Source organism: Argopecten irradians, chromosome 6, assembly GCF_041381155.1.
Source record: "Argopecten irradians isolate NY chromosome 6, Ai_NY, whole genome shotgun sequence".
Lineage (NCBI taxonomy): Eukaryota > Metazoa > Mollusca > Bivalvia > Pectinida > Pectinidae > Argopecten > Argopecten irradians.
The window spans coordinates 45,953,323-45,977,432 of record NC_091139.1 but is presented as its reverse complement, the minus strand read 5'-3'; the positions used below and the strand labels follow the sequence as shown (position 1 = coordinate 45,977,432).

Here is a 24,110-nt window from a genome sequence, read left to right as displayed (position 1 = left end):
TGTATCGTTTGGGAACTGATGTCACCTAAACATCCCTACAGATGTTGCTGTATTGTTTGGGAACTGATGTCGCCTCAACATCTCTGCAGATATTGCTGTATCGTTTGAGAACCGAAGTCACCTAAACATCCCTACAGATATTGCTGTATCGTTTGGGAACTGATGTCACCTCAACATCTCTGCAGATATTGCTGTATCGTTTGGGAACTGATGTCACCTAAACATCCCTACAGATGTTGCTGTATTGTTTGGGAACTGATGTCACCTCAACATCTCTACAGATATTGCTGTATCGTTTGGGAACTGATGTCACCTAAACATCCCTACAGATGTTGCTGTATTGTTTGGGAACTGATGTCACCTCAACATCTCTGCAGATATTGCTGTATCGTTTGGGAACTGATGTCACATTAACATCCCTACAGATATTGCTGTATCGTTTGGGAATTGATGTCACCTAAACATCCCTACAGATATTGCTGTATCGTTTGGGAACTGATGTCACTTTAACATCCGTACAGATATTGCTGTATCGTTTGGGAACTGATGTCACCTAAACATCCCTACAGATGTTGCTGTATTGTTTGGGAACTGATGTCACCTCAACATCTCTGCAAATATTGCTGTATCGTTTGGGAACTGATGTCACCTAAACATCCCTACAGATGTTGCTGTATTGTTTGGGAAATGATGTCACCTCAACATCTCTGCAGATATTGCTGTATCGTTTGGGAACTGATGTCACCTAAACATCCCTACAGATATTTCTGTATCGTTTGGGAACTGATGTCACATTAACATCCCTACAGATGTTGCTGTATTGTTTGGGAACTAATGTCACCTCAACATCCCTACAGATGTTGCTGTATTGTTTGGGAAATGATGTCACCTCAACATCTCTACAGATATTGCTGTATTGTTTGGGAACTGATGTCACCTAAACATCCCTACAGATATTGCTGTATCGTTTGGGAACTGATGTCACCTAAACATCCCTACAGATATTGCTGTATCGTTTGGGAACTGATGTCACCTAAACATCCCTACAGATGTTGCTGTATTGTTTGGGAACTGATGTCACCTCAACATCTCTGCAGATATTGCTGTATCGTTTGGGAACTGATGTCACCTAAACATCCCTACAGATGTTGCTGTATTGTTTGGGAACTGATGTCACCTCAACATCTCTGCAGATATTGCTGTATCGTTTGGGAACTGATGTCACCTAAACATCCCTACAGATATTGCTGTATCGTTTGGGAACTGATGTCACCTAAACATCCCTACAGATATTGCTGTATCGTTTGGGAACTGATGTCACCTTAACATCCCTACAGATATTGCTGTATCGTTTGGGAACTGATGTCACCTAAACATCCCTACAGATGTTGCTGTATCGTTTGGGAACTGATGTCACCTAAACATCTCTGCAGATATTGCTGTATCGTTTGGGAACTGATGTCACCTAAACATCCCTACAGATGTTGCTGTATTGTTTGGGAACTGATGTCACCTAAACATCCCTACAGATATTGCTGTATCGTTTGGGAACTGATGTCACCTAAACATCCCTACAGATGTTGCTGTATCGTTTGGGAACTGATGTCACATTAACATCCCTACAGATGTTGCTGTATCGTTTGGGAACTGATGTCACCTTAACATCCCTACAGATATTGCTGTATCGTTTGGGAAACTGATGTCACCTAAACATCCCTACAGATATTGCTGTATCGTTTTGGAACTGATATCACATTAACATCCCTACAGATATTGCTGTATCGTTTGGGAACTGATGTCACCTAAACATCCCTGCAGATGTTGCCGTATTGTAATGGGAACTGATGTCACCTCAACATCTCTGCAGATATTGCTGTATCGTTTGGGAACTGATGTCACCTAAACATCCCTACAGATATTGCTGTATCGTTTGGGAACTGATGTCACCTAAACATCCCTACAGATGTTGCTGTATTGTTTGGGAACTGATGTCACCTCAACATCTCTGCAGATATTGCTGTATCGTTTGGGAACTGATGTCACCTAAACATCTCTGCAGATATTGCTGTATCGTTTGAGAACTGAAGTCACCTAAACACCCTACAGATATTGCTGTATCGTTTGGGAACTGATGTCACCTCAACATCTCTGCAGATATTGCTGTATCGTTTGGGAACTGATGTCACCTAAACATCCCTACAGATGTTGCTGTATTGTTTGGGAACTGATGTCACCTCAACATCTCTGCAGATATTGCTGTATCGTTTGGGAACTGATGTCACCTAAACATCCCTACAGATGTTGCTGTATTGTTTGGGAACTGATGTCACCTCAACATCTCTACAGATATTGCTGTATCGTTTGGGAACTGATGTCACCTCAACATCTCTGCAGATATTGCTGTATCGTTTGGGAACTGATGTCACATTAACATCCCTACAGATATTGCTGTATCGTTTGGGAACTGATGTCACCTAAACATCCCTACAGATATTGCTGTATCGTTTGGGAACTGATGTCACATTAACATCCCTACAGATATTGCTGTATCGTTTGGGAACTGATGTCACCTAAACATCCCTACAGATGTTGCTGTATTGTTTGGGAACTGATGTCACCTAAACATCCCTACAGATGTTGCTGTATTGTTTGGGAACTGATGTCACCTCAACATCTCTGCAAATATTGCTGTATCGTTTGGGAACTGATGTCACCTAAACATCCCTACAGATGTTGCTGTATTGTTTGGGAAATGATGTCACCTCAACATCTCTGCAGATATTGCTGTATCGTTTGGGAACTGATGTCACCTAAACATCCCTACAGATATTGCTGTATCGTTTGGGAACTGATGTCACATTAACATCCCTACAGATGTTGCTGTATTGTTTGGGAACTAATGTCACCTCAACATCCCTACAGATGTTGCTGTATTGTTTGGGAAATGATGTCACCTCAACATCTCTGCAGATATTGCTGTATCGTTTGGGAACTGATGTCACCTAAACATCCCTACAGATATTGCTGTATCGTTTGGGAACTGATGTCACAATAACATCCCTACAGATGTTGCTGTATTGTTTGGGAACTGATGTCACCTCAACATCTCTGCAGATATTGCTGTATCGTTTGGGAACTGATGTCACCTAAACATCCCTACAGATGTTGCTGTATTGTTTGGGAACTGATGTCGCCTCAACATCTCTGCAGATATTGCTGTATCGTTTGGGAACTGATGTCACCTAAACATCCCTACAGATATTGCTGTATTGTTTGGGAACTGATGTCACCTCAACATCTCTGCAGATATTGCTGTATCGTTTGGGAACTGATGTCACCTAAACATCCCTACAGATGTTGCTGTATTGTTTGGGAACTGATGTCGCCTCAACATCTCTGCAGATATTGCTGTATCGTTTGGGAACTGATGTCACCTAAACATCCCTACAGATATTGCTGTATTGTTTGGGAACTGATGTCACCTCAACATCTCTGCAGATATTGCTGTATCGTTTGGGAACTGATGTCACCTAAACATCCCTACAGATGTTGCTGTATTGTTTGGGAACTGATGTCACATTAACATCCCTACAGATATTGCTGTATTGTTTGGGAACTGATGTCACATTAACATCCCTACAGATATTGCTGTATCGTTTAGGAACTGATGTCACATTAACATCCCTACAGATAGTGCTGTATCGTTTGGGAACTGATGTCACCTCAACATCGCTGCAGATATTGCTGTATCGTTTGGGAACTGATGTCACCTAAACATCCCTACAGATATTGCGGTATTGTTCTGGAAAACTGCGAAATAAAATATCACTTTTGTCTGGGAAAGACATTTATAGTGATTTGCCACAGATTCTTAAGCATCCAGAGCTTAATTTCTTGATTTGTAAATAATGTAACCTAACAAATCAATGTCTATTTTTCTATTCTGCTCCATAAAAGTTCTTCCAAATATCACAGTATATCACAATACATGACACATATTGAACAAACAGTCTCCACCATGAATGCTAATTAATAGCAAATAAATTTTTTTAGAATTCTTCAGTACCTTAAGATGTTGTATTTCACTTTGAGTTTCAAGCTTGTATTTCGTAAATTCATTCTTCAGTTTAGCTGATTCGTCCTGAGTTAAAATAATGTCCTGGAATAAGAATACATTATAATTACTAAAATGAAGATGATATAGTGTGGTATGTTCTTATTACATATAGTGTGGTATTAACTGTTACTTACAGATGTTAGAGCCAGGCATGGGCACAATTACTTCAAAATGTAATTAATTAATAATCGATTACTTGGGAGAAAATGCTGTAATTGATTAATAATCGATTACAGGTACCATTGACCTGTAATCGATTACAATCGATTACTTTACAAAAAGTAATTGAAATTACTTTCAATTACATTCGATTACATATTTAGTTGATTTATTAAATTTTATCTTCTATCACAATATTTTCAATTTTTCCTTTTTACGATTTGATAGCATTCAACGACCAGTTATATTTATATAAAATAGTTTCATTGGAATTAGTTAAACTGTTAATTTAGTTTCAAGTTTACACCTGTCCAACATCATGCTTTTTAAACTGGTGTGTCTTAGAAGTAAATAAAACTTGAAACTTGAAGCTAGAAATGGCCGTGTGCATTTTTCGTATGTGCTTAATTGATAACCTGCATTTTGCAGATGACGGTCTAACTTAGAGCGTCTATAGGTGCCACTAGTTGAGACACATCCTGCATTAACTGTTACTTACAGATGTTAGAGCGTCTATAAGTGCTGCTAGTTGAGACAATCCTACATTAACTGTTACTTACAGATGTTAGAGCGTCTATAGGTGCCACTAGTTGAGACACATCCTACATTAACTGTTACTTACAGATGTTAGAGCGTCTATAAGTGCTGCTAGTTGAGACACATCCTACATTAACTGTTACTTACAGATCTTAGACGGTTATCAGTGCCGCTAGTTGAGATACATCCTACATTAACTGTTACTTACAGATGTTAGAGCGTCTATAAGTGCCGCTAGTTGAGACACATCCTACATTAACTGTTACTTACAGATGTTAGAGCGTCTATAGGTGCTGCTAGTTGAGACACATCCTACATTAACTGTTACTTACAGATGTTAGAGCGTCTATAAGTGCCACTAGTTGAGACACATCCTACATTAACTGTTACTTACAGATGTTAGAGCGTCTATAGGTGCCACTAGTTGAGACACATCCTACATTAACTGTTACTTACAGATGTTAGAGCGTCTATAAGTGCCGCTAGTTGAGACACATCATGCATTAACTGTTACTTACAGATGTAAGAGCGTCTATTACTGTCGCTTGTTGAGACACATCCTACATTAACTGTTACTTACAGATGTTAGAGCGTCTATTACTGTCGCTTGTTGAGACACATCCTACATTAACTGTTACTTACAGATGTTAGAGCGCCTATATGTGCCACTAGTTGAGACACATCCTACATTAACTGTTACTTACAGATGTTAGAGCATCTATAGGTGCCGCTAGTTGAGACACATCCTACATTAACTGTTACTTACAGATGTTAGAGCGTCTATTACTGTCGCTTGTTGAGACACATCCTACATTAACTGTTACTTACAGATGTTAGAGCGCCTATAGGTGCCACTAGTTGAGACACATCCTACAGTAACTGTTACTTACAGATGTTAGAGCGTATATAAGTGCTGCTAGTTGAGACACATCCTACATTAACTGTTACTTACAGATGTTAGAGCGTCTATAGGTGCCACTAGTTGAGACACCTCCTACATTAACTGTTACTTACAGATGTTAGAGCGTCTATAAGTGCTGCTAGTTGAGACACATCCTACATTAACTGTTACTTACAGATGTAAGAGTGTCTATTACTGTCGCTTGTTGAGACACATCCTACATTAACTGTTACTTACAGATGTTAGAGCGCATATAGGTGCCACTAGTTGAGACACTCCTACATTAACTGTTACTTACAGATGTTAGAGCGTCTATAGGTGCTGCTAGTTGAGACACACTCCTACATTAACTGTTACTTACAGATGTTAGAGCGTCTATAGGTGCCGCTAGTTGAGACACATCCTACATTAACTGTTACTTACAGATGTTAGAGCGTCTATAAGTGCTGCTAGTTGAGACACATCCTACATTAACTGTTACTTACAGATGTTAGAGCGTCTATAAGTGCCGCTAGTTGAGACACATCCTACATTAACTGTTACTTACAGATGTTAGAGCATCTATAGGTGCCACTAGTTGAGACACATCCTACATTAACTGTTACTTACAGATGTTAGAGCGTCTATAAGTGCCGCTAGTTGAGACACATCCTACATTAACTGTTACTTACAGATGTTAGAGCGTCTATAAGTGCTGCTAGTTGAGACACATCCTACATTAACTGTTACTTACAGATGTTAGAGCGTCTATAGGTGCCGCTAGTTGAGACACATCCTACATTAACTGTTACTTACAGATGTTAGAGCGTCTATAGGTGCCACTAGTTGAGACACATCCTACATTAACTGTTACTTACAGATGTTAGAGCGTCTATAAGTGCCACTAGTTGAGACACATCCTACATTAACTGTTACTTACAGATGTTAGAGCGTCTATAGGTGCCACTAGTTGAGACACATCCTACATTAACTGTTACTTACAGATGTTAGAGCGTCTATAAGTGCTGCTAGTTGAGACACATCCTACATTAACTGTTACTTACAGATGTTAGAGCGTCTATAAGTGCCACTAGTTGAGACACATCCTACATTAACTGTTACTTACAGATGTTAGAGCGTCTATAGGTGCTGTTAGTTGAGACACATCCTACATTAACTGTTACTTACAGATGTTAGAGCGTCTATAGGTGCCACTAGTTGAGACACATCCTACATTAACTGTTACTTACAGATGTTAGAGCGTCTATAAGTGCTGCTAGTTGAGACACATCCTACATTAACTGTTACTTACAGATGTTAGAGCGTCTATAAGTGCCACTAGTTGAGACACATCCTACATTAACTGTTACTTACAGATGTTAGAGCGTCTATAGGTGCCACTAGTTGAGACACATCCTACATTAACTGTTACTTACAGATGTTAGAGCGTCTATAGGTGCCACTAGTTGAGACACATCCTACATTAACTGTTACTTACAGATGTTAGAGCGTCTATAAGTGCCACTAGTTGAGACACATCCTACATTAACTGTTACTTACAGATGTTAGAGCGTCTATAGGTGCCACTAGTTGAGACACATCCTACATTAACTGTTACTTACAGATGTTAGAGCGTCTATAAGTGCTGCTAGTTGAGACACATCCTACATTAACTGTTACTTACAGATGTTAGAGCGTCTATAGGTGCCACTAGTTGAGACACATCCTACATTAACTGTTACTTACAGATGTTAGAGCGTCTATAGTGCCACTAGTTGAGACACCTCCAACATTAACTGTTACTTACAGATGTTAGAGCGTCTATAAGTGCTGCTAGTTGAGACACCTCCAACATTAACTGTTACTTACAGATGTTAGAGCGTCTATAAGTGCCACTAGTTGAGACACATCCTACATTAACTGTTACTTACAGATGTTAGAGCGTCTATAAGTGCCTAGTTGAGACACATCCTACATTAACTGTTACTTACAGATGTTAGAGCGTCTATAGGTGCCACTAGTTGAGACACATCCTACATTAACTGTTACTTACAGATGTTAGAGCGTCTATAAGTGCCACTAGTTGAGACACATCCTACATTAACTGTTACTTACAGATGTTAGAGCGTCTATAAGTGCCACTAGTTAACACTCCACATTAACTGTTACTTACGTTTAGAGGTTAAGTCTAGTTGAGACACATCCTACATTAACTGTTACTTACAGATGTTAGAGCGTCTATAGGTGCCACTAGTTGAGACACATCCTACATTAACTGTTACTTACAGATGTTAGAGCGTCTATAAGTGCCACTAGTTGAGACACATCCTACATTAACTGTTACTTACAGATGTTAGAGCGTCTATAAGTGCCACTAGTTGAGACACATCCTACATTAACTGTTACTTACAGATGTTAGAGCGTCTATAGGTGCCGCTAGTTGAGACACATCCTACATTAACTGTTACTTACAGATGTTAGAGCGTCTATAAGTGCCACTAGTTGAGACACATCCTACATTAACTGTTACTTACAGATGTTAGAGCGTCTATAAGTGCTGCTAGTTGAGACACATCCTACATTAACTGTTACTTACAGATGTTAGAGCGTCTATAAGTGCCACTAGTTGAGACACATCCTACATTAACTGTTACTTACAGATGTTAGAGCGTCTATAAGTGCTGCTAGTTGAGACACATCCTACATTAACTGTTACTTACAGATTTACTTATGCTAGTTGAGACACATCCTACATTAACTGTTACTTACAGATGTTAGAGCGTCTATAAGTGCTGCTAGTTGAGACACATCCTACATTAACTGTTACTTACAGATGTTAGAGCGTCTATAAGTGCGCTAGTTGAGACACATCCTACATTAACTGTTACTTACAGATGTTAGAGCGTCTATAGGTGCCACTAGTTGAGACACATCCTACATTAACTGTTACTTACAGATGTTAGAGCGTCTATAAGTGCTGTAGTTGAGACACATCCTACATTAACTGTTACTTACAGATGTTAGAGCGTCTATAAGTGCAGTAGTTGAGACACATCCTACATTAACTGTTACTTACAGATGTTAGCCTATAAGTGCTGCTAGTTGAGACACATCCTACATTAACTGTTACTTACAGATGTTAGAGCGTCTATAAGTGCTGCTAGTTGAGACACATCCTACATTAACTGTTACTTACAGATGTTAGAGCGTCTATAAGTGCTGCTAGTTGAGACACATCCTACATTAACTGTTACTTACAGATGTTAGAGCGTCTATAAGTGCTGTAGTTGAGACACATCCTACATTAACTGTTACTTACAGATGTTAGAGCGTCTATAAGTGCTGCTAGTTGAGACACATCCTACATTAACTGTTACTTACAGATGTTAGAGCGTCTATAAGTGCCACTAGTTGAGACACATCCTACATTAACTGTTACTTACAGATGTTAGAGCGTCTATAAGTGCTGCTAGTTGAGACACATCCTACATTAACTGTTACTTACAGATGTTAGAGCGTCTATAAGTGCCACTAGTTGAGACACATCCTACATTAACTGTTACTTACAGATGTAAGAGCGTCTATAAGTGCTGCTAGTTGAGACACATCCTACATTAACTGTTACTTACAGATGTTAGAGCGTCTATAAGTGCTGCTAGTTGAGACACATCCTACATTAACTGTTACTTACAGATGTTAGAGCGTCTATAAGTGCTGCTAGTTGAGACACATCCTACATTAACTGTTACTTACAGATGTTAGAGCGTCTATAAGTGCTGCTAGTTGAGACACATCCTACATTAACTGTTACTTACAGATGTTAGAGCGTCTATAAGTGCCACTAGTTGAGACACATCCTACATTAACTGTTACTTACAGATGTTAGAGCGTCTATAAGTGCTGCTAGTTGAGACACATCCTACATTAACTGTTACTTACAGATGTTAGAGCGTCTATAAGTGCTGCTAGTTGAGACACATCCTACATTAACTGTTACTTACAGATGTTAGAGCGTCTATAAGTGCTGCTAGTTGAGACACATCCTACATTAACTGTTACTTACAGATGTTAGAGCGTCTATAGGTGCTGCTAGTTGAGACACATCCTACATTAACTGTTACTTACAGATGTTAGAGCGTCTATAAGTGCCACTAGTTGAGACACATCCTACATTAACTGTTACTTACAGATGTTAGAGCGTCTATAAGTGCTGCTAGTTGAGACACATCCTACATTAACTGTTACTTACAGATGTTAGAGCGTCTATAAGTGCTGCTAGTTGAGACACATCCTACATTAACTGTTACTTACAGATGTTAGAGCGTCTATAAGTGCTGCTAGTTGAGACACATCCTACATTAACTGTTACTTACAGATGTTAGAGCGTCTATAGGTGCCACTAGTTGAGACACATCCTACATTAACTGTTACTTACAGATGTTAGAGCGTCTATAAGTGCTGCTAGTTGAGACACATCCTACATTAACTGTTACTTACAGATGTTAGAGCGTCTATAAGTGCCACTAGTTGAGACACATCCTACATTAACTGTTACTTACAGATGTTAGAGCGTCTATAAGTGCCACTAGTTGAGACACATCCTACATTAACTGTTACTTACAGATGTTAGAGCGTCTATAAGTGCCGCTAGTTGAGACACATCCTACATTAACTGTTACTTACAGATGTTAGAGCGTCTATAAGTGCCGCTAGTTGAGACACATCATGCATTAACTGTTACTTACAGATGTAAGAGCGTCTATTACTGTCGCTTGTTGAGACACATCCTACATTAACTGTTACTTACAGATGTTAGAGTGTCTATAAGTGCTGCTAGTTGAGACACATCCTACATTAACTGTTACTTACAGATGTTAGAGCGTCTATAGTGCTGCTAGTTGAGACACATCCTACATTAACTGTTACTTACAGATGTTAGAGCGTCTATAAGTGCCCTAGTTGAGACACATCCTACATTAACTGTTACTTACAGATGTTAGAGCGTCTATAAGTGCCCTAGTTGAGACACATCCTACATTAACTGTTACTTACAGATGTTAGAGCGTCTATAAGTGTGCCCTAGTTGAGACACATCCTACATTAACTGTTACTTACAGATGTTAGAGCGTCTATAAGTGCCACTAGTTGAGACACATCCTACATTAACTGTTACTTACAGATGTTAGAGCGTCTATAAGTGCCACTAGTTGAGACACATCCTACATTAACTGTTACTTACAGATGTTAGAGCGTCTATAGGTGCCACTAGTTGAGACACATCCTACATTAACTGTTACTTACAGATGTTAGAGCGTCTATAAGTGCCATAGTTGAGACACATCCTACATTAACTGTTACTTACAGATGTTAGAGCGTCTATAGTGCCACTAGTTGAGACACATCCTACATTAACTGTTACTTACAGATGTTAGAGCGTCTATAGTGCCACTAGTTGAGACACATCCTACATTAACTGTTACTTACAGATGTTAGAGCGTCTATAAGTGCCACTAGTTGAGACACATCCTACATTAACTGTTACTTACAGATGTTAGAGCGTCTATAGTGCCATAGTTGAGACACATCCTACATTAACTGTTACTTACAGATGTTAGAGCGTCTATAAGTGCCGCTAGTTGAGACACATCCTACATTAACTGTTACTTACAGATGTAAGAGCGTCTATAGGTGCCGCTAGTTGAGACACATCCTACATTAACTGTTACTTACAGATGTTAGAGCGTCTATAGGTGCTGCTAGTTGAGACACATCCTACATTAACTGTTACTTACAGATGTTAGAGCGTCTATAAGTGCCACTAGTTGAGACACATCCTACATTAACTGTTACTTACAGATGTTAGAGCGTCTATAGGTGCCACTAGTTGAGACACATCCTACATTAACTGTTACTTACAGATGTTAGAGCGTCTATAAGTGCCGCTAGTTGAGACACATCCTGCATTAACTGTTACTTACAGATGTAAGAGCGTCTATAAGTGCCACTAGTTGAGACACATCCTACATTAACTGTTACTTACAGATGTTAGAGCGTCTATAGGTGCCACTAGTTGAGACACATCCTACATTAACTGTTACTTACAGATGTTAGAGCGTCTATAAGTGCTGTAGTTGAGACACATCCTACATTAACTGTTACTTACAGATGTTAGAGCGTCTATAAGTGCTGCTAGTTGAGACACATCCTACATTAACTGTTACTTACAGATGTTAGAGCGTCTATAAGTGCTGCTAGTTGAGACACATCCTACATTAACTGTTACTTACAGATGTTAGAGCGTCTATAAGTGCTGCTAGTTGAGACACATCCTACATTAACTGTTACTTACAGATGTATTAGAGCGTCTATAGTGCTGTTAGTTGAGACACATCCTACATTAACTGTTACTTACAGATGTTAGAGCGTCTATAGGTGCTGTTAGTTGAGACACATCCTACATTAACTGTTACTTACAGATGTTAGAGCGTCTATAGGTGCCACTAGTTGAGACACATCTACATAACTGTTACTTACAGATGTTAGAGCGTCATATAGTGCTAGTTGAGACACATCCTACATTAACTGTTACTTACAGATGTTAGAGCGCTATAAGTGCCGCTAGTTGAGACACATCCTACATTAACTGTTACTTACAGATGTTAGAGCGTCTATAGGTGCCACTAGTTGAGACACATCCTACATTAACTGTTACTTACAGATGTTAGAGCGTCTATAAGTGCCACTAGTTGAGACACATCCTACATTAACTGTTACTTACAGATGTTAGAGCGTCTATAGGTGCCACTAGTTGAGACACATCCTACATTAACTGTTACTTACAGATGTAAGAGCGTCTATAAGTGCTGCTAGTTGAGACACCTCCAACATTAACTGTTACTTACAGATGTTAGAGCGTCTATAGGTGCCACTAGTTGAGACACCTCCTACATTAACTGTTACTTACAGATGTTAGAGCGTCTATAAGTGCTGCTAGTTGAGACACCTCCAACATTAACTGTTACTTACAGATGTTAGAGCGTCTATAGGTGCTGTTAGTTGAGACACATCCTACATTAACTGTTACTTACAGATGTTAGAGCGTCTATAAGTGCCGCTAGTTGAGACACATCCTGCATTAACTGTTCCCTGACCATGGTCTCTGCCTTCAGTCTCAGATCATTCTGTGGAGAAAAAAGACATTCAGTCAAATCAACAAATAAGATAATATCCTAAAGAGTAATTTACTCAGACTACTGTTGAAAATTAACAAACTAAGTCAACTGAGAAACAAGCTGCCTACCTCCTTGAGATAGCGACTAAGTTTGGTGACGGAGTCCACCAGAGACAGTGTATATCCTGAAAATGTTTCTTGTCGGTGTTGTTCTGCAGGTGCACGACGTCCTGTCTGCTTCTCAAACTCGGCTATCTCATCCTGGAGATTCTCCAACACCTGGTTACCAACACAAAACAATATCAAATATTAGTGTATCAATAGAGGAACATAAAATTGATCTGTGATAAGACAATCACTTAATGTATAACATGAAATGGTTGCGGGTACATTTTCTTGTGGTTTATAGCTTTCAATGTATTTCGTGGGTAGAAATATTTGCAGTTGACTTAAGGGACAGTTATTCCAATAACATATAAACCAAATTCATTGTTTTTAATAGTAACCAACAAAACAATGAAAGTTTTGAAACAAACATTTCTTTCTGTACATTTTATGGATGTTAGTTTTTATCTAGCACTTGTATATACCAGTAGGATGTAGACGGATTAAGTCGGTGTAATTTCTTACCTTGCGTAGATCTGTCAGGTTGAAAGCCGACATGTTTTGGTGTGGAGATTTCGGTGGAGCCACCCTTTTTCTTGTCTTCTTTATCTTTTTTGTATCATTGATAGCAGATTTTGGAGTTTTCAGAATTGAAACAGACTCATTTGGATTCCGTTTAGGAGTTTCACATGCAGTTCCTGAAATAGAAATACAAAACATACAGGTTCACCTAACTGATCTAAAGGGAAACAACCTTTTGTTTATTATATACAGAAACAGTGGCAGCACATTCCTTTTCTTTCAGTTAGATACGAGGGATGTTCCGAAATTAATGTTACTTGCGCAATATCTCATGGAAATAGTGCTAAATGGGCGTAAAACTACCTCGTGGCAATAGCTTGATATCTGAAGCGTGATATAGGTAAATATCTCACTCACAATTACACTGACCTTGGTGCTGTGTACATTGTTTTGTAGCGCACTTGTTACACTCTATACAAATATGGTTGGCAAGAGAGTTGAAAACGTAATTGAAATTAGGGCCTATATCAAAGGTAGGTCTCTACTTGGCTTAAAGCCGGTGGATATTCATCGTGAGGTGTGTGATATATATGGGAAGGGTCATATGTCATATATGACTATTTGTAGGCGCGCATTGTAACAGAGTTTTTGAAGGCAGAAAAGGTCACTGTCCTCCCCCACCCTGCATATTCGCCAGACTTGGCCCCCTGTGACTTTTCTTGTTCCCCAAACTAAAATTTCACCTGTCTGGAACAAAATATAAATCAAGAAATGCCCTTGGCTCTGCCATTTACCAGTATCTTATGAGTATACCAATTCAAGAGTACGAAAACTGTTTCCAAAAGTGGATCGATTGGGCCTTGTTCTGTATCTGGGTACTCTGTATTGGACCCTGACTTACCTATGGAGGTGTGTAGACTTGCTGGGTCCTGTATCTGGGTATTGAACCCTGACTTACCTATGGAGGTGTATAGACTTGCTGGGTCCTGTATCTGGGTACTCTGTATTGGACCCTGACTTACCTATGGAGGTGTGTAGACTGGCCGGGTCCTGTATCTGGGTACTCTGTATTGGACCCTGACTTACCTATGGAGGTGTGTAGACTGGCCGGGTCCTGTATCTGGGTACTCTGTATTGGACCCTGACTTACCTATGGAGGTGTATAGACTTGCTGGGTCCTGTATCTGGGTATTGAACCCTGACTTACCTATGGAGGTGTATAGACTTGCTGGGTCCTGTATCTGGGTACTGTATTGGACCCTGACTTACTATGGAGGTGTATAGACTGGCCTGGTCCTGTATCTGGGTACTCTGTATTGGACCCTGTGCCAGCTGACTTAGTTGGGCCTGACCACTGATGGTACTTAAAGTGTTATTCTTTTCCTCGTGGGCCAGGTATTTCTCAAACCTCTCCATGTTCATCTGAGGTTGGTATGTAATTGGATCAGGAGCAACTGCTTCATCATCTATTGGAACAAATGATAAAAACAAGTATTTTTCAATCACAAACATTTCTAGGTTCTGGACAAAATGTAAAAGTTGCATGTTCTTGATAAGCAATATATTGTCTAAATTTTTTCTTGGATGTAGGTCAACTGTGATATTATAGGTCATGAGGATAGTCAGATTTTTTTGTGTGACACACATTTTCACATTTGATGAACTCGTTCATGAGGATAGCCAGATTTTGTTGTGTGACACACATTTTCACATTTGATGAACTCGTTCATGAGGATAGCCAGATTTTGTTGTGTGACACACATTTTCACATTTGATGAACTCGTTCATGAGGATAGCCAGATTTTGTTGTGTGACACACATTTTCACATTTGATGAACTCGTTCATGAGGATAGCCAGATTTTGTTGTGTGACACACATTTTCATATTTGATGAACTCTTTAGATCTAAGTATCAGCTCCTTAACAATAGTTACAAAATGCAATTAATTCATCAGGTCCTGACAACACACCTGAGTCTGTCTCAAAGTCATTGAGTGCTGAACCATCCATAAGTGACTGACTTAGAGCTTCCATACGTGTCCGTATATCCGGGTGGTCAGCGACCAGACTGGCCGTCCTGTAATGGAATATTGTAAATTGTTTTATCAATTATATGATAAGACCAGAAAAGTCTAAATAAATTAAGCAGAATACTACTTTCCTTGGGATAACAAATGTTCAAGTTCTAAAGACCATTTTATTTTTCGGTGTCCCTTAGGTGGTCTTTATATAGATTTGATGTGACCTGTGTAAAAAGCCTACATGGCTATAAATGTAATTTTTACGATGTCCGTGGGTCGTCTTTTTAAAGGTTTGCATTGACCTGTGTAATAGAACCATTTTTCTTTGTCCTTTCGATGTTTTTTGTTTGTTCTGAAGTTTATTAGTTTAACATACCAATAACAGCTAGGGTAATTTAAGGACGTGCCAGGTTTGTTGGTGAATGAAAGCCGGAGTAACCATAGAAATAACACTGATCAGCATTTAGTACCTGGCAATTGTCCCACATTGAATTCAAACTCACAACGCAGAGGTGGAGGGCTTGTGGCAATATTTTGGGACATCTTAACCACTTGGCCAAGGCGGTACTCCCTTGGATGGACTATATGGACAAAACAGCAAAAATACCTACCTGTCTATACCATCAGGATCTGGAGCTGCTGTGACATTGGGAAAACCTGTAAATCTCTGAAAGTAAAAGAAGATATTTAACATACTAGCTCGCATCAAACAGATTTATAGCATATACATTAATGGTGATTTATTGGACATATGGAGGTTTAATATTTTAGTACACAAATGCACCAATATTTAAACAATAAATAAACTTCATTAAATTTCATTGCAAAATGAAATTTTTAGCAAAACATATATTTATTACAATTTTAGATAAGAAGTGACGGTTGTTATTTTTGTTGTTATACAGACCTTGGGATCATCGCCAAACATGTCCTTCACAGACGACATCATCTTATCTGATTTGGCAATCGCACGCTGAAACTGAGACACAATTAAGTGATTAGTTTTAATTTTGTAACCATAGATTATTGCATGTCTTTGTTTGGTTTAAAAACTAAAGCAAAAGTGATGTCACTTTGGCATATACTTTTTTATCAAACATTTTGAACCTAGGATAAATATGACATTGACCTACCTGTGTTGCATTTCATATTGTCTATTCCGAATTTGCATATTACAGAGTTATCTGAACTTGCAGGTAGGTATTGATTGTGACATCATGTGTTTGGGAGCGTAACATCATATGTTTCGGAGAAAACAATGTAAATTGCGCTCACAAAATAATGAGGTTACAATCGATACCTGCCCGCAAGGGAGCTAACTCTGTAATATGCAAAGATGGAATATATGGGTACCAGTAATTACCTAAATAGAACAAGATCAATTAAATACCAATTTTAGATATTTTTAAAATTATTAACAAGGTCACGGTGGCCTATTAAAAATATTACTGAGCTCACAGTGACCTATTAAAATTATTGCCAAGGTCAAAGTGACCTTCAGCATTGCAATAAATATTCGCTGTAGATGATGGAGGTAATTAACTACTGAGTTTTTCAAGGTAATCTCAGAGTGTAAAAAATATAATCGGAAAACAAATTATGCAGGTACATAAAGATACACTATTGTATAATACCTGTTGCTGGTCATATAAAACTTCTTTCATGATGGCAAGTTGTCTGGCTTCAGCATTAGAAATGCTCAGGTCAGCTGCTTTTTTCTCTGAAAAAAAAATGCATAAAAAGATCTTCAACATTTTTTTTTTTTTAATTGACTAATCACTATATGAAGATGGCTGTCAATGAGAGTTTAAATCAGATTGGTAGTGTTCAGCTACTTGTCTTTTGTAAGTCGCGTTCAGGTATGTAACATACACCACCTACTTGATTTTTGTAAGTCTTTCTGTCTTTGGAGCCGAGCAGCCAAGGCATGCTTTGACTGGTGAGATGCTTTCCTGTATTCCTACAGTAGAAAATTTTACATCTTAATAAAATACACATACCATAATGATATGACACTATTGAAATACTAAGCAAGTTTTTTTTCGTCTTTTTTTCAGTAGATCTTAATAACACATCTATATTTAACCTGCCGTTTTAGAGCTATTGGAATCTCACCACTCTGTCATTTTAACAAACAACCTTTAATTATCTGAACAATTCTTCATTGTCACATGTTTATACTAAGTAATCAATTAAACTAAAACTTGCCTTAACGACCACCTTTATATAATAACCACCTGCCTAATAAAATTACTTTTCTATGGTCCCAAATGAACACAATTCCAACACAATTCAACCTGTGTATTAAGACCACCTGGATATAAAGACCTTTTCCCTCTGTCCTTTAGATGGTCCTTATTGATCAGTTTGCCTGTGGTATATTATTTTGGAGTAGATTGATAAAATAATTATACCTCATACAAATAATGCTCATGTACATCCATTGAAATAAATTATTACCCAGTAATCAAACTGAACTTACTATTTCTTCAGGTGTTGCTTTAAGTGTTGTTAAATCATTAACGGTATCCTGTACAAACAAAGACAAAATCCTTTCAAATGATGATTTCATATAAATGAAAAAGTCGTCCTTTTCATTTTCAAAACAGAAATATCCTAATAAACTATACAATTGTATTATAGTTTTTAAGTTATATGGATAGTTATATAAACTATGGGAGAATTAGGCATGGTATTTCTCCTAATAGTAAATAAGGTTAAAACTTTTTTTGATTTATGTATGCTAACTAAAAGTTTTTAAAGTGTGAAGTCTTCAAAATCCATGAATTCTGTCCTAAATAATATTCATTATTGCAAAGTAACATACAAGAACCAACAATGCCTGATTATGCTTTGTTCATTTTCCGCACAATTCGGTTATGATACTAAGGTAATATTGACGAAAAATGAATCAACTTTTTAGTACATTCTATTTCATTTCTTTAAAATGGATCATTTTAAGCTAAAAAATCAACTTCTCATGTTGTCCAAATTTTTCTTTAAAACCTTTTTTTCCAAAGTGTGCTCTGTTTCATTAAAGCTAAGATATTAGGTATTACTCACATCCCAGACAGGTTTTCTTCTCATCGGTTTCTTCTTACGAGGAATACCTGTAGCTGAATGGGTTCGACGCACTCTAACAAATGACATTTTGTTTGTTGAATTGTCTGAAATTGAACAGCAAATGCATTAATTTTCATAATCAACAAGGACATAGTCATTCAGATCCCCCGCCAATGGAGATATCAAAGCTGAAGTAAGTTTGATTGTGGAGACTTATGTGTATGAAAAAAAAACAGGAAAAAGGAAGTTGAGCTAAAGAAAGATGGAGTATAATTCAAGTAGAGCGGGGCTGCAATTGTGGAATCAGGTATACAGCCTTGACATTTATATTAGACTATATACACAAAGATGGGTGGAGTTTTGCAAAGTAACATTTACCATTTACCATGATATTTTCAGCAATGTTTCCATGGTAACGGAAAAAGTGCAAAAAATGAAAACCTAAAAATAGCAAAAGGTACTACTAGACCATAAGACCAATGTGTCTATGAAGTTTCGTGGAAATATCTCTCCTGGTTTTAGAGTTATGCTCCGGAAATGAACCTGCTACAAAAATATGATATTTTCAGCAATGTTTCTATGGTTACAGAAAAAAGCACAAAAAGTGAAAACCTAAAAATAGCAAAAGGCACTACTAGACCAAAGAACAATGTGTCTATGAAGTTTCATGGAAATATCTCTGCTGGTTTTAGAGTTGTGCTCCGGAAACGATTCTTACACAAAAATCTGCCATTTTCAGCAATGTTTCCATGGTTACAGAAAAAAGTACAAAAGTGAAAACCTTAAAATAGCAAAAGGCACTACTAGACCATAAGACTAATGTGCCTATGGAGTTCCGTGCATATATCTCAACAGGTTTTCCAGTTATGCTGAGGAAACGAACCTGGTACAAAAATATGATATTTTCAGCAATGTTTCTATGGTTACAGAAAAAAGCACAAAAAGTGAAAACCTAAAAATAGCAAAAGGCACTACTAGACCATAGAACAATGTGTCTATGAAGTTTCATGGAAATATCTCTGCTGGTTTTAGAGTTGTGCTCCGGAAACGATTCTTACACAAAAATCTGCCATTTTCAGCAATGTTTCCATGGTTACAGAAAAAAGTACAAAAAGTGAAAACCTTAAAATAGCAAAAGGCACTACTAGACCATAAGACCAATGTGTCTATGAAGTTTCGTGGAAATATCTCTCCTGGTTTTAGAGTTATGCTCCGGAAACGAACCTGGTACAAAAATATGATATTTTCAGCAATGTTTCCATGGTTACGGAAAAAATGCAAAAAATGAAAACCTAAAAATAGCAAAAGGCACTACTAGACCATAAGACCAATGTGTGTATGAAGTTTCGTGGAAATATCTCTACTGGTTTTAGAGTTATGCTCCGGAAACCATTCGTACGGACAGACGGACAGACGGAAGGAAGGACGGACGGACGGAACCCATTTTTCTTTCATACCTACATGTGTAATACTGGCTGGTCTAGGGCAATACACTCATGTCGCCTGAGGCTGTATTGCATGGCTACCCAAGCAATAAAGCCTCGTGACGTCACGGCGTCAACAAAATATCTATTTCCTCGGTAAAATTTTAACATTTTTTTCACAAAATTGACTGGTTTTACTATAAAAGATGCAAGCAACGGAATTTGTGTTGAAAATATCACGTAATTTTTCATGTATGGAAATTGACTTCCAGTCGTGGATTTCTTCGAATTTATTTCAAAATGGCGGGATATTATAGTTGTAAAATTGCAGTAAAACGTCGTGGTATGAAAGAAAAATACTCTTTCATAAGTGGATATGAAGGATAGGGATATTCTGTGACCCTCGGGTAGAATATCCCTATCCTTCATATCCACATATGAAAGAGTCTTATAGTATATCCCCCGCCAACTTTGTTGGGCGGGGGATAATTAAGATCTTGATTAAGATTACGCTGAACATCTGATTTTTCTCATTCTACCAAAAATCTACAAATGCACATCAATAAAAAACATGATATTTCACAAAGTACACAGTATATGTATCTGCGATATCGATAGATACATCCTTTTATGGAGTGAAAAATCTGTCTTGTCAAAACGTAATTGTATCAGCAAACAAGACACTACGCAAAAACATGCCAGAGTTCTTTGTTGGAAATATCACGATTATGAAGTTCACAAAATATAGAAAGGTGTATCACGTTGACAGTTGGGCACCGTTAAATTCAGGATGTTGTGTAAACCATACTGTAGCTTATATATATTGCTTTAATAGTAAAATACAACTATATAAATACAAATATCCTTACAAAATATAACTACATTATAAATATTTTCTAGTTCTATATGATAAAATTTATAGTCAAATCTTCAGACACCTAAATATCTTCAGTTCAACATACATCACAGGAAGTCTCCTATAATCTGTGTCTTACACTTATGTAAAATGAATTTCATGTAGGCCTTGTGTATTGCCAATTTGTGTTACTACACTAGTATCATGTAGGCCTTGTGTATTGCCAATTTGTGTTACTACACTAGTATCATGTAGGCCTTGTGTATTGCCAATTTGTGTTACTACACTAGTATCATGTAGGCCTTGTGTATTGCCAATTTGTGTTACTACACTAGTATCATGCAGTAGGACAAGTGTTAATTGTTGGTGACAAGTCAGATTTATCAACATCTATATTGTATTGACCACCTTCATCTAGCTGAAGTTGATGTCAGTTGGAGTGAGTGTAGAAAAAAAAGTTTCATGGACAGAACAGATTGCTGAGTTGAAAGCTGGAGTTGAGGGATTTGAAAGAATTTGTGGCTGTAGGGAATTCCGATCTGTTATGGTTCTACAAAAAATGAATATTTATGTGCTTGTGTTTTACATGAGGGAGTCTGGTATGTGCACAGATGTGCATGTCTTGTGTTGCAAACTGGAGAAACAATTTGGTCTTCATTTCATGAAGCAATTGGTTAGTCGCATGTCTTTCCTGCGTTGTTCCAGAGAGCACCAGTTTAGTTTATGTATCATGTCACCATCACTGGAGGTGTTTCTGTGTTTGTTGGTGACAAACTTGCTGCTCTTCTTTGTGCCATTTCAATTTTACTGATGTCTGATTTATTGTATGGGTCCCACACTGAGCAGGCATACTCAAGTGATGGTCTAATGAGGGTCTTATAGGCCTGTTCTTTAATAGAGGTAGAACCAATCTTAATGTTTCTACGGAGAAAGCACAGGATGGAGGTGGCTTTTCCACAGATGTCGGATATATGTGATTCCCATTTCAGATTGGATTGAATTGCAATGCCGAGGTCTACAGTAGCCTCCAGTCAGTACTGAAATATGGACTGAAGCACTAGACTATGTTGGATAAATCGATGTAACTGATTCAAATGTAACGAAAAGCTAATATTACGTGATTTCACAATCTAAACCTAATGCTGGTCTATAACATAGGTCGTCTTCGGAACAACCGGTTCGACTTTTGGTTGAAGTCATTATTTCAAGTATAAAACCTGACGGATCTGCAGATTTTGATACAGGCCTGTGGGGGCTTTGTCAAGACTCGTGTGAAAACTATATAAAATCGCAAAGTCTGACTTTAATTAATAAGAGCGCAGCTCTCTGCGCGGCCGAAGGCCGCGTAGAGCGAAGCTCTACTAACCATGTGTGTAAGCATAAAGATCCAATACATTCCAGTACCCCTTTGGACTTCGATATTGTGTCCCGCGGGAAAAGTCTCGCGCCTCCATGCAGGCAGCCATGTTTTAATTCTCGTTATCAGCATGACGAGATTTGAAATTTCTGTACTAGACTAAATGTGTTATCAGCATACGTTTTAAAATTACTGTAAGTAGCTTTAATTTACACATATACAAGAACAACGCAATAAATGTACTGTTCCAATATAAACTGTGTATGTTCTCAAGCGCACGGCACCGTCAGCAGTGACGTCACAAAACCTGAGGCCAAAGATGACGGCACAGATTCGCGCGTATTTTTGATAGCATCTGATAAAAATAAGATTGAAGCAGATTCTATATTGAACTATTCCATTTGAATTATTTTGAATTCTTTCTAACTATCGATAGTGTGTGCATGTCAGTGAAAGATTTTATTGTTAATTTCGTAGAAAAATATAGACAATTTAAAGTTATGATGTTATAATCTTTTACATGTAGCTGCGCTCTTCTGAGGCTTTGCCTTAAATTCATATTAAACGAAAAACTAGGTCCAACCAGTCAAACCGTATAATCGAAAACGGCCTTAGTATCGTCTGTGACTCTGTCAAGCTTTCAGGTTGAGACATGCTTGTTACCTTTACTTTACGAAACGAATGCATCAGACACCTCAGAAGGACGATTTATACAACATAGTTTGTAATTAACAAATCACGGAAGAAAAAATGTATATCTGTAGTCAAAAGCTAAATGTACTTTTTACCTGTCTAAAAATCACCTGTTGTTTACAACTGAAAGCTCAAAAGCGCCCGCCTCCATGGACGCCATTTACGGAAGTGTTTTCATTGGTTCGTGTGAAAGGGGACATAATTCTAATTGAACCCATCGGCTGCAATGTTATAGTCTGTTTCAATAAGTGGAATTGCAGACGATCCATATTGCAGTGGAAAAGGGCGTATCAATGCATTTAGTTAGACGATAAAACAAGTTTTCTAAACACACATCTGCTACATTTATTAAAATCATAACAATAAACGCATTATTTTGGAGTGGAAACATTATAATAAAAATCACAGTCAGTAACATGTCTAACTCAGAAACATCTATGCATATGTATATATGTTTCTGGTACCGTGTCCATGCTGTTACTGAAATAAGATCTAGAGATCATTTGAGATCGCTAATTCGGTTGAAAAAAAAAATGCTTTAAAGGTTTACAGGAAATACTGAATTACCCTGTGGTTATCATCATTTATTTTTTAACATATTTACACCAAAAGGTTAGAAATGTGAGTTTTTTTCTCCATCTACAATGTAAAGTAGAGAATCTTTTGTATTTTTTATTGAACGCATGCATTTTAAATACAATATTAACTGTATTGATGATAAACTGTAGACATTTTACATACAAGATTAACTGTATTGATGATAAACTGTAGACATTTTACATACAATAATAACTGTATTGATGATCAACTGTAGACATTTTACATACAATATTAAATGTATTGATGATCGACTGTGGACATTTTACATATGTAATATTAACTGTATTGATGATCAAGGATTTATAAGTGAGACGTCCTTGTGATGATCGACTATAGACATTTTACATACAATATTAACTGTATTGATGATCGACTGTAGACATTTTACATATGTAATATTAACTGTATTGATGATCGACTATAGACATTTTACATACAAAATCAACTGTATTGATGATCGACTGTAGACATTTTACATACAATATTAACTGTATTGATGATCGACTATAGACATTTTACATACAATATTAACTGTATTGATGATCGACTGTAGACATTTTACATACAATATTAACTGTATTGATGATCGACTCGGACTGTAGACA

The 24,110-nt window shown here is 37.7% G+C and overlaps 1 protein-coding gene across 1 annotated transcript in view; it reads right to left on the bottom strand.

Annotated features, from left to right (window-relative positions):
• The window catches only part of LOC138326067 (spindle and centriole-associated protein 1-like), a 30,525-nt gene extending 7,433 nt beyond the window's left edge, over positions 1-23,092 (bottom strand). The window contains exons 1-13 of the mRNA XM_069272193.1: positions 23,001-23,092; positions 18,576-18,679; positions 17,995-18,042; positions 17,394-17,472; positions 17,147-17,232; positions 16,420-16,491; positions 16,124-16,179; positions 15,462-15,568; positions 14,751-14,957; positions 13,495-13,667; positions 12,994-13,143; positions 12,782-12,874; positions 4,067-4,159 (exon numbers count right to left, since the gene is read on the bottom strand). Of these exons, the coding sequence (XP_069128294.1) occupies positions 4,067-4,159; positions 12,782-12,874; positions 12,994-13,143; positions 13,495-13,667; positions 14,751-14,957; positions 15,462-15,568; positions 16,124-16,179; positions 16,420-16,491; positions 17,147-17,232; positions 17,394-17,472; positions 17,995-18,042; positions 18,576-18,662 (1,251 nt within the window). The 5' untranslated portion in view covers positions 18,663-18,679; positions 23,001-23,092. The remainder of the gene's footprint in view (positions 1-4,066; positions 4,160-12,781; positions 12,875-12,993; positions 13,144-13,494; positions 13,668-14,750; positions 14,958-15,461; positions 15,569-16,123; positions 16,180-16,419; positions 16,492-17,146; positions 17,233-17,393; positions 17,473-17,994; positions 18,043-18,575; positions 18,680-23,000) is intronic.
• Positions 23,093-24,110: the final 1,018 nt, after the last annotated feature.